Consider the following 12623-nt stretch of genomic DNA (forward strand, 5'->3'; position numbering starts at 1 on the left):
AAATCAACTGAGCTCAATTAGCGCGAGATCCGAAGAAACGGAAGGCCAAAAACGCAGCCTATAACGAATCGTCTCAACATTTATTGAGTCTAAGCGCATATTATACATGACTATATAACTATATTTAATGGTTTGCTAGAGAGGGAAATGATATCTCTATTTTTGTTTTTGTATGTCCCGGATATAGAGTGTACAATAATAAAAAAAAAATTAATCAGTCATTCCTGCCTTGGATGTTTCTATTTATTAACTCATTTACTCCCAATAACGTGTAAATACGTTTTTTTTTTTTAAATGCTCTAAGTGTCCCAAAGACGTATTTATACGTTTTTTTGTTGTTTTTTTTATGCTAGAGCATACTGAAGGCTTTGATGCAGCCTCTCAACTGCAAAGAACGGTTGCAGAAATGGTAGTTATTACACAAACGGCCAGCAGGTGGCAGCAGAGCAAAGGAGATCATTAACTCATTTACTCCCAATAACGTGTAAATACGTTTTTTATTTAATGCTCCAAGTGTCCCAAAGACGCATTTATACGTTTTTTTGTTTTTTTTATGCTCGAGCATACAGAAGGCTTTGATGCAGCCTCTCAACTGCAAAGAACGGTTGCAGAAATGGTAGTTATTACACAAACGGCCAGCAGGTGGCAGCAGAGCAAAGAAGATCAACCAGGGCCATGTAGAAAAAAAGCTAAATTACTTACAATTTTGAATATATTTGTGAAAACTGATGAAACTTAGCTCTCTTCTAATGCTAATTACTGCAAAACGGAAACAGATAGAAACATACTTTTTTTTTTCCTGATGAAAGAAGAGACTTTAATCTTTCTTTTGTTAGGTTCCATGCTTTTATAGCAATAGAACACAATATTCTGTGGGCCATGCAAAATCAGTCAAAATCCAGTAAAACAGCCGGGAGCGAACGGGATTGCGAAATGTGAAAATGGCGGCGAGCGAATGAGTTAAGTTGATTCCAACCGTACGTTTTTCAACGGGTCGGTATGGTCTATGAAATGAAGCGAGCTCTTTCCATGATAACGTGCCGGGTGCCGGCGTCCGTCCAGAGGCCTTTGCAGCCCCGGCAGATGTTTTTTCCCAGCGACGGAGATGTCTGACATCAATCTCGCCGGCGGCCGCTCGGTCTTAAATCACTCGGCGTAGCTTACAGATACTGATTGGGCCGCCTTGATTTACCACATAATATTCAAAGAGGTGCTTTGTATTTCCTCCACCCTCCTCTTCGACCAGAGAGGAGATCAATTTCTGCAGGGACAGCAGGTCTCCATCTTTTTAATTACAGTCATGATTAACTTGCTCATTTTGGACGTTTGACGGAACTGTTTGGACCAGAAAGTCATCGTATGTGACAAGCAATGCTTTTTAGTAATATTTATTGCAAATTAAAGCTGTTTTATTTGTTTTATGTATTTATGTATCTTTTTAAATTTGTTTCATTTCCTCCTTCACATGTTATTAATTAGTTCCACTTCTATTTTTTTTTCCATGCATAATTCCTTCATTCTAAGTTGTTTTTTTTTCCTACTATCCTATTTTTTTGGTTATATTTATAGTATAGTTTGTTTTAAATATTTTTATTTGTCTTTTGTTTTGGAAAACATTTATGTTTGAGTTTTTCTTGTTTCTTTGGTAATATTGTGTAGTTTATTTAAAAAAATATATTTTGTTAGTTCACTTTTTAGCTTTTGGATTTTTTTTAAAAACTATTTTGTTTTAGGTGATTTTTTTAAGAAGTCACTTTTTTTTATTTTCAGTTCATATTTTCAATTGTTTTCAATTTATTATATATTAGTTTATTATCATTTAAGTACCTTTTTTTTAAACTTGTTTCATTTCCTCTTACATGTTTTTAATTGGTTCCTTTTGGATTTTTTTTACTTAAAAAAAATCTTTTTCAATCCATCATTTCTACATCCTAAATTGCTTTACTGATTTTTAAAAATATTTTACTTCATTTTTTTCGACATTTCTGTTTTCTGATGTTTTTCATTTTGTTTTAGTTTTCCTTGTTTTTTATTTATTTATTTTTTTATTATTTTAAACTTCCTTGTTATTGTATGTTCTTTTTAGTAAATTTTGCAACCTATTTGCATTTATTTTTCTTCCTCTGAATGTTAACTGCTGTTTCTTGATGCTTATGTGTTGTCTTTCCTTATGTAAAGCACATTGAGTTGCCTTGTGTATGAAATGCGCTATACAAATAAACTTGCCTTGCCTTACCTTGTTTCTTTGATGCATTTTTTTTTTAGCTCATTTAAATATATATTTTTCCCTTTAATTTAGTTCAATTTTTATTAGCTTTTTGCTTATTTTACATTACAATTTAGTTTGAATAATTTTCCATTTCTGTTTTTAGTTAATTAAAACAATATACTTCAATTTCTATTTAAACATAAAAAAAATCACTTTAAAAATGTCTTTACTTCAAATTTTCATTTTTTTTTTAATTCACGCTATTTTATTTATTTTTTTTGTAATTATTTAGTTCCTTTCATTTTGACTTTCAACTTTAATTTTACTAGATTTTTTTTTTTTTTTCCTTGGCCCGACTTGGCAACAATACAATTTCATGTTTGCAAGTTAAACAAACATATTCGGTCAGCTGACGTGAGAACGCATGTTTCTCAACAAGGTGCTCCATCTTGTTACGTCGCCCCTGGATACAAACGAGGTTGCTTTGCTATTCCCGTTTGCTAAATAGTGACAAAAGAGCGCTCATTGTCTCAGAATAATCGGCGCTCATGTCGCCGCTCCGTCCATTGTATGCAGAATGATCCACCTCCAAGCTTTTTTTTTTTTGCGTTGTTACAACACCCCGGGCCCAGAAGCGCCCCCCCCCACCCACCCACCCCCCGCCCACCCACCCCCCGCCCACACCTCACCCTTCACTGGCAAAATGGAATTGATGCTTTCTGTTTTTCCGTCACAGGAGAGCGCCTTCTCATTTTCCGCTCTCACTGTCGACTTGTACACAGCAACGCAAGTTTGTTGCTTTTTGTGTGCGTGCGTGTGTGTGTGCGCGCAGGCAGGAAATGGCTGTTGACAGCATAATGGGGGTATGAGGATGCAATATAAATCCTTAATCATGCCTGAATCATGAACTCCAACAGCCCAATGCACACATCATTCCGCCGGAACCACAGCTAGCTAAGAGTTGGGACCTCGGGGGATGCTTGCTTTTTTGCTTTTTTGTTTAGTTTGTATGAACATATACACATTTCTTTTTATGATTACTTTGTTTTTCCAGATTCTTGTTGTTTCGGTTACTGTTCCGCCAGTTAACTCATTTGCTCCCAATAACGTTTAAATACGTTTTGTTTTTTTTAACATTCTAAATGTCCCAAAGACGTATTTATACGTTTTTTTTGTTTTTTGTTTTAATGCTGGAGCATACAGAAGGCTTTGATGCAGCCTCTCAACTGCAAAGAACGGTTGCAGAAATGGTAGTTATTATACAAACGTCCAGCAGGTGGCAGCAGAGCAAAGGAGATCAACCTGATGAAACTGATGAAACTTAGCACTCTTCTCATGCTAATTGCTGCAAAACGGAAACAGAAAGAAACATACTTTTTTTTCCTGATGAAAGAAGAGACTTTAATCTTTCTTTTGATAGGTTCCATGCTTTTATAGCAATAGAACAATATTCTGTGGGCCTTGCAAAATCAGTCTAAATCCAGTAAAACTGCTTCTGTGAAAATGGCTGGGAATGAATGAGTTAATTAAGAAGCTGAGGGTTCAAATCCAGGCTCCGACCTTCATGTATGGGGCATTAGCCGCATCACCTTGGCTCTCCCACACAGAAAAGGGCCACTATTGTTGGTAGCTCAAGCGATGTAATCTGTATTTTATACAGAGATTTGCGTTCATGCGCACGGAAGCCGCAACAAATTTCTCCAGGTCTTGCTCTCGCCTGTGCTTCAATGATGGGAAAATGGAAATGGCAATAAAGATGCTAATGCTAGTAGGCGGCGGAGCCGGCAGGAGTAGCTTTCAGCGTGTGAAATGTGCAAAAAAATATTGCGCGACGTGGAACGTGCCACCTTTCCCTCCCAATCGGCCTTTTGTTGGCTCGCCGGGGAGATAAGACCCCGACTGGTGGGCTGACGCAGACGCAGCCCGCTCTCAATAGGGGCTCATTTGACGCCTTGTGTAATTGTGGCACAAAATGGAGCACACTTCACCCAGGCGGCCGCTCTCCAAAGACACCTGCTCCATTCCAGTCAGGTTTGAGATACAAACAAAATGGCTGACCTTTAGACATTTTTGTTTTTGCATGGGGGCATGGGAAGGGTATTATTTCATCACCCCCTTGAGAATTAGCATATCATGCTTCTTCATGAATACAGACTCAATAACACTAGTCCACAGGCGTTTCTTTTTTTTTTTTTTTTTTTTTTTTTTTTTTAATTCTTGGCAGGGTTTTGAGATATTTTCATATTTTGTTTTTACGTTTGACTCATAAGATTTTTTATCATGCATTGTAATTCATAGCCATGACATTTCAGAATAACACATTTTTTTGTTGTTGCAAATATAAATAAATAAGTAAATAAATAAATAAATATTAAATAAAATTTGAGAAGTTCTGAATGATCCATATTTTGAGAAAGCGCTAATTACGCTCAAACGGCATGCTTTGGAAAACATTTAACTCATTTACTCCCCAAAATGTAGAAATGCGTTTTATTTTAAATGTTTTAAGTGTCCCAAAGACGTATTTATACGTTTATGTTTTATTTTATGCTAGAATATACAGAAGGCTTTGACAAACGGCCATCAGGTGGCAGCAGAGTATAAGAGATCAAGCAGGGCCATGTTGAAAAAAAAAAAAAAAAAGCTCGATTACAATTCTAAATAGAATTGGTGAAACTTAGCTCTCTTCTAATGCTAATTGCTGCAAAATGGAAACAGATAGAAACATACTTTTTTTTCCTGATGAACGAAGAGACTTTAATCTTTCTTTTGGTAGGTTCCACGTTTTTATAGCAATAGAACACAATATTGTGTGGGCCTTGCAAAATCAGTCCAAATCCAGTCACACAGCCGGGAGTGAAGGGGGTTGCTTCACTCAAAATGGCTGCTGGGAGTGAGTGAGTTCATGTTTTTATTTTATTTTTTTCTTTCAAAAATCTTGCTACAGTATGCAACAACTATAATGAAGCTATGAAATGAGAATTTATTGGATCTTTTTAAAAAAGCTAATATGAAACAAAGTTTGGCTTAATACATAAATATTACTTAATACACCGTACGTAAAATATTAAAGTGCAAATATTTTGAAATGCCACTTTCACGACATGACCAAACATGGATGGAAAAAAATAATAATAATCTAATCTTGCAATCGGGTTTTGGTTACACACCTTAACCCTATCCCATAACCACCCCCCTTCAGACTTGGCGGGGGGTATTTTTTATCATTCCCGTACATAAAAGCAGCAGTCTTGGCTGGCTTCACACGGTCAAGTCACAGCACAGCTAATTTGAAAGCATTAAAAAACAGCCGCCGGTGAAGGAACAGACGTCTTATTTGCATAATTTAACTGGCATCTTAATTATTGTGTCAGGATGTATGCAAATGACTTCAAATCCAGAAGAAACTTAGTCGGCTAAACGGCTAATGGACTTATCGCGTTGGGCAACATACAGTGAAACAACGTACATTGCGGGGGGATACAGTACATTCCAGGGCATCAGCGCCATATTGGATTTAGTGGATTTTTTTTAATTAATAGTTTTTATTTTATCCGATAAACTAAATATTCACAGATAAACTAAACTTCGTAAAACATGCCTGACATATTCGTCAATGGCAGTGAACGATTTCATTTGAGTCGACAATGACAAACACTCACGATGAGCTAAATTGGGCTAAACGGCTAATGGACTTATCGCGTTGGGCAACATACAGTGAAAACCCCGTACATTGCGGGGGGATACAGTACATTCCAGGGCATCAGCGCCATATTGGATTTAGAAGATTTTTTTTTTAATTAATCGTTTTTATTTTATCTGATAAACTCAATATTCACAGATAAACTACACATTGTAAAACGTGCCTGACATATTCGTCAACGGCAGTGAACGATTTAATTTGAGTCGACAATGACAAACTTGTTAAATTGTTAAAAAAACGCACAACGTACCACGTAAGACGGTGAGCCGGGTGGTGGCGCTGGTCTCCCCGACGCTGTTGGAGGCCACGCACTCGTATATGGCCTCGTCACGCGGGGTGCGCAGCGGCTGGATGCGCAGCACCGAGCCGGAGCCGTCGTCGAACTCGATCACCTGCAGGTGCGAGAGACACGGTGTGTTAAAGGAGAATTGCGGCGGCGGCGGCAGGGGGGTGGGGGGTGGTGGAGGGGTTGGGGTGCAACAAATGCGGGAACGCCGTCCACAAAGGCGACACAGTCGAGACGTTTGATGGCAGTGACACACTCTACTCGGGAATTATTATATACTGGAGCAATATTTACGTGTAATACGTCAATTACATAGTTTACTCTTAAGTGCTTGTCTAACTTTAAGAATGGGCACATTTGAACAGATAATTTAGAGGGTGAACCATGTCAATTGCAATGCGTCCCACACTCTTAAAGCTAACACTGGACACCCTGGAACAATGCGTGTCAATGGGACAAAAAGGAGGATGAGGGCCACGCTGAAAAGGAATTCCGACAAGTTCTAGTTTAAAAACTCGAAAAGCATTAACGAATTGATTGATCACAAAAAAATATCGTCATGTATTAACGCAGCTTAATCACACGATTAATTTTGATCGCAGATGATTCTTTAGCTCGACAGCGGATGGTTACGTTAAAGGTAGCACAGGTTGTGTTTGAGCAATAAACATAACTACATGCATTTAGGTAACGCATTTAACTCATTTGCTCCCAATAACGTGTAAATACGTTTTTTTTAATGTTCTAAGTTTCCCAAAGACGTATTTATACGTTTTTTTGTTGTTTTTTTATGCTAGAGCATACAGAAGGCTTTGATGCAGCCTCTCAACTGAAAAGAACGGTTGGCAGAAATGGTAGTTATTACACAAACGGCCAGCAGGTGGCAGCAGAGCAAAGGAGATCAACCAGGGACATCTAGAAAAAAAGCTCAATGACTTACAATTTTAGATAGATTTGTGAAAACTGATGAAACTTAGCTCTCTTCTAATGCTAATTGCTGCAAAACGGAAACAGATAGAAACATACTTTTTTTTCCTGATGAAAGAAGAGACTTTAATCTTTCTTTTGATAGGTTCCATGCTTTTATAGCCATTGAACACAATATTCTGTGGGCCTTGCAAAATCGGTCAAAATTCATTAAAACAGTCGGGAGCGGATGGGATTGCGAAATGTGAAAATGGCTGAGGGTGAATGAGTTAATAAATGTTTGCATTCAGAATACTTGGTCATGTCAAACTATGGGAGTCATTTTTTTTTTAATTATAGAAGTAATTAACTGAGGATGAGAGTGTTCAGTGGATCGAAATATTTTGAAGACGTCCTCGTAACATTAAATGTAGAGAAAAAAAAAAGTAACAGGTGCTGTTCTAATTTGACGGGTTACGTTTGAGTGCATGACCTGTTAAAAGTTGTGTTCATGACCGTGAGGTCAAGTGTCTGTTTTGTACCGATATCACCATCATCTGGTTTCAACTGGAAAAAACGCTATGTGATGTTTCAACTGCTTTTATGCTATGTGATGTCATGAGCCTTGCGATGTCAATCTTTCATCCTTTACTAGTCACAACCAATCAGATCGATTCACTGTCTGTCGTAGTGTTCCGAGAAACGTGTGTCTTTGTCGGATTATTACTTCTGTTACCACTGTTCCTCTGTGCAACTCTCTTTGTTTCTCGTCTAGTCAAGTTTGATCCACGCCTCACGAGGTGAATAAATAGTTAAAATCTTATTTGTGTCTGCGCTTTGGGATCCAACCTCAAGCACATGACAAAAAATGTTGATAGAAAAGCCTTTTGAATTAAGTGATTAATCATGATTAATCAAAATTTTAACATGTAATTAATCTGATTAAAAAAATAATCGTTTGACAGCTTGAACAAGAAAATGTCAGAGTACTACGAGAATAAAGATGTACTGCTGCAATTTTTTTAAATGGGAAAAGTCAGAATTTTATGTGGAAATCTATTTTTTTAATAACATTTAGATAAGTATATGTTGTATTTTTGCCTTTTTTATTTTTGATCTTTTTTTCCTTTTCCGCATGGCCCTTGAACTGGTTGTCAGACAGAAACGAAGCACAGACAGGCAACGGTGGCCTGAGCAGCAATCGGGTTGTACCATGAGTTGACGTAGCGCCACAGAAAGAGACAATTTTAATCGGACGGACGACATAGAATGCCCACAAAAACAAACAAACAAACAAACCAACCAACCAACAAAAAAAAAAACAGGACGGTATTTGTTATAGCGTAGACATGCTCCGCGTTGGGTACTCACTGATGTCTAGAAAGCCCTGTGTCATAACTCAAAACTTGGGTTTGAACAAATAAAAACTTCAAACTGCATTCACCCGCTCACATATACACTACTCACAAATAAGGGAATTGGGATTTCGGGTTAAATGTCAGGATGAAAGAAAATGCAAGCACACCGTGTTCCAACTATGTTTTGCATTTGCATTATTAGGGTTGGAACACCTATGGAACTAGGGGCGTGGAAACCAAATAAAAGGAGAGTGAGGAGGGGATTTTTTTTTTCGGAGTGCAGTAGAGAATTGTATCAGTCAGGTCCTCTCCTTGAACTGAGTGTCTTCTCTCCGTTTTTGTTGTGTCTCATAAATGTCAAGCAGGTACCGTATTTTCCGCACTATAAGGCGCACCTAAAAGCCTTCAATTTTTTCAAAAGCTGACGATGCGCCTTATAATCCGGTGCGCCTTATATATGGATCGAAATTGAGCCGCAACAGGTCTCGCTGTCAAGACGCTATCGGTGACCCTGCACGATCGGTGACGCGCATGCGCAGAAGATCCCGTCATCTTGGATCGCTAGCTAATACTAATACTTTACCTCAGAGAAATTAATAAAACAGCTGTTTATTCATTTTGGGAGTGAATCGGAGTTGTCAGAAAGCTGGATTGTAATCTATTCATAAAGTTTGACTGACCTATCCGACTGTTTTGTTGACATTCCCTTGAGCGCAGCACCATCTAATGGATGCATAACGTAACCCCAGCCTCTACTGTAGCGCCTTATATATGGAAAAAGTTTTAATATATGTCATTCATTGAAGGTGCGCCTTATAGTGCGGAAAATACGGCAAACCTGACAGCCTGAAATGCACTATAACCTGTACATGTGAACTTAATTTAAACTGGTGAATGGAAAAAAAGTACTGAAACAATGAACATTCAAAAGGTTTAGAGAAGATCAAATTAAATTCTTGACTATATCTAATTGTGTGCTTCAGCTTCATCCTTACATTTTATGTAAAATCCCAACATCCCAATTTATTTGTTTTTGTTTTTTTTATCGTAGTGTACACACACGCACGCTCAACAAGGATAGCCTCATTTTAATACAATTTCAAACATTTCTTCGGCCATGCTTGAAAGCCGGCGGTGGCGGAATGCGAGGGAAATGTTTGTGTTGAGGGATGAACGTCAGTATGCGGCGCAACAAAAGCCATGCGATCCACTCTGATAAGACATTAAAGCCACATTGCGGCGACGGCGTCGGAGTCCTCTGAGGGCCGACGAAGGAAATGAATACAAAGTCTTATCAGAGCTCCGCCGCGGCACGTTTCACATGAGTGACGGAGTGCCGATCCCACGTTTCAGCCGGGATGAAGATGGCGCGGGTATACGGTACGCCATATGGACAAACGGATCATCGCCGACAGTCTTTAGAGTCAAAACAGTGGAAAGAAAATATGGAGTGACATTGGGCCAAATATGGTTGCGTTTGTCCATGTGGTGTACATTTGGAGAAAGCTGCCATGGAGCAAAAGGTGACAGTTCATTTGTTATTAAAAAAAAAAAAAGAAAAAAAAAAGTGTCTTAAAAAGAAATACAATTATTATTTTGAAATGTACTAAAAATGATCATATATTTTATTATAACCAAACAAGAAAAACAAAAATAAAAAATAAAAATAATCTTTGAATATTAGCATTACTTTTTTGAAGGTGTTAGGTGTATGCTCATGTAAGATAATAAAATTATTTTTTTTAAATGTAATAAAAATAACCAATTCAATATATATATTAATATATATTATCACATTTTATTATTAACAAAACAAGAAAAACTAAACTTTAAAAAATAAAGCACTGAATATTATCAATTCCTGGATTAATTAAATTTTTTGTTGCTGAAGGTTTTGGGTGTACGCTCATGTAGGACCTAACGAACTAAAAAAATAAAATTAAAAAAGTATCAACCAAAACATTCTCATAACTTAATACTCAAATATTTTAAGTAGTACAAAAAACAAAACAAAATAAACAAAACAATGGTTTTGTTGTTGCCAATAGTATAACTAGAAAATAAACTAATTAGAATTGACGAAATTTCCCTTCTAACAAATTCAATTGTGTAACTAAAAACATATATATTAAAAATATATAGTTGGTGACAGGAAATGCACGCACCACACAAAAAAATAAAACTGTAACGTATTACGTCAATGTTTTTAACTATCTAAACAGTTTATATCAATACTTTTATTATTGCTTGGGTGGACTTTCGCCCCCGGCTAAAATTGCTGAACCATCAATAACTGAAGCCACTAACCTTGACAAGGGAGCGGCGAGTACCGATATCAGATATCAGTATTTCAAGGTATCGGTCGCCAATTGTGGCCATGTTAACAATCAGGAAAATGGCCACATTTATTATCGTTCTGAAAAAAGTGGTATCAAACATTGGTACTCCTTGCTATAAACTATGTGCAACGCTTGACCGCGCCCCAACAGGCCACTCCCCCCCCCATGATTAGCATTTCTCAGAATCAAATGGAGCTCTCCGGCTAATGCAATTTAATGCTTACTACCATGAACACGACACGAAAGTCCCCGCACCTCTCGCCCTGTGGCAGCTCGGAGCGATGGATTTGCGTTTTGTGCGGCAGCCCAAAAGCAGTGCAAGTGTTTTGTCAGCGAGCATTTTACATCAGAACAATAGACCTAATACCTCGAATCGCTGGTTGCTCACTTTCTTCCCCTTCTTGTTCCATACGATCTTGGGCCGCGGGTCGCCCGTGGCCTGGCAGATGAAGGAGGCCACGCCGCCCTGCACGCCCGTTTGGTCGTTGGGCGTTCGCAAGAACTTTGGCGGCGCTGCGGGAGACAGAAAAAGAAGATGCCGTTCGGTACGAGAGCAGGAACAAACGAGGAAGTGGACTGTCTGGCAAATTTCTGCAGCTTCAGTGCCATTCGCCAAAGAATCATTTGACCCTTTACATCTGGTATGAACATGATTAACTATTATTTCCTTGGGAGCAGCAGCATGGATCTGCCAATGTGGAGTAAACATTTTGGACTGCAAACTTGTTTGAATGTATTTGCAAACTGGTTTGAACGAGTTTCCAAAACATGTCTGAACATATTCGCAAACGTGTTCGAAAAAGTTTCCAAACTCGTTTGAACATATTTGCAAACTCGTTTGAACATATTTGCAAACTGGTTTGAACGCGTTTCCAAACATGTTTGAACATATTTGCAAACTTGTTCGAACAAGTTTCCAAACTCGTTTGAACATATTTGCAAACTCGTTTGAACGAGTTTCCAAACATGTTTGAACATATTTGCAAACTTGTTCAAACAAGTTTCCAAACTTGTTTGAACATATTTGCAAACTCGTTTGAACATATTTGCAAACTTGTTTGAACGAGTTTCCAAACTCGTTTGAACATATTTGCAAACTTGTTTGAACGAGTTTCCATACTCGTTTGAACATATTTGCAAACTGGTTTGAACGAGTTTCCAAACATGTTTGAACATATTTGCAAACTTGTTCGAACAAGTTTCCAAACTCGTTTGAACATATTTGCAAACTCGTTTGAACGAGTTTCCAAACATGTTTGAACATATTTGCAAACTTGTTCAAACAAGTTTCCAAACTCGTTTGAACATATTTGCAAACTTGTTTGAACGAGTTTCCAAACTCGTTTGAACATATTTGCAAACTCGTTTGAACATATTTGCAAACTCATTTGAACGAAGTGTGCAAATACGTATTACGGATATTACATATATGTAAATACGTGTACCTACATCATACGTTACAAATGTTTTTTTTCAGGAATTTTTAGTCTTAATTTAAAAGGTTTTATGATGCCTGTAGTGCATGATTTCCATTCAGTATTTTTTTTCCCATAATTCTATGGGGTATGCACATGCACAAGTCAATACACCATGACATTATGGTTTTGGCATTTCGCCCAGAAGGCAAATACGTTGCACGAGTTTGCAAATATGTATTGCGTATGTATCACGTACATATATACATATGTATTCCTATGAAATTCATTCGAGCATACTTATGTGCCTAATGCTAAAAATGCTGCATTTATCCAAGTCAAAAAAAACTAAACAAAAAAAAACAAAAAAACAAACAAACATGTTTTTGTCTTAGCATTAGTTTTGG

General features: G+C 37.6%; 1 protein-coding gene across 19 annotated transcripts in view; it reads right to left on the minus strand.

The window, feature by feature from the left end:
* The window catches only part of ptprda (protein tyrosine phosphatase receptor type Da), a 298862-nt gene that overhangs the window by 56204 nt on the left and 230035 nt on the right, over positions 1-12623 (minus strand). For 10 of the 19 annotated variants that reach the window (XM_077500599.1, XM_077500605.1, XM_077500604.1 and 7 more), the window contains exons 13-14: positions 11169-11314; positions 6163-6304 (exon numbers count right to left, since the gene is read on the minus strand). In XM_077500599.1, the coding sequence (XP_077356725.1) occupies positions 6163-6304; positions 11169-11314 (288 nt within the window). Of the gene's footprint in view, positions 1-6162; positions 6305-11165; positions 11315-12623 lie in introns of all 19 variants that reach the window. The other 9 variants (XM_077500600.1, XM_077500603.1, XM_077500602.1 and 6 more) reach the window with 1 other exon arrangement.

The sequence above is a fragment of the Festucalex cinctus genome, chromosome 16 (assembly GCF_051991245.1).
Source record: "Festucalex cinctus isolate MCC-2025b chromosome 16, RoL_Fcin_1.0, whole genome shotgun sequence".
Taxonomy (NCBI): domain Eukaryota; kingdom Metazoa; phylum Chordata; class Actinopteri; order Syngnathiformes; family Syngnathidae; genus Festucalex; species Festucalex cinctus.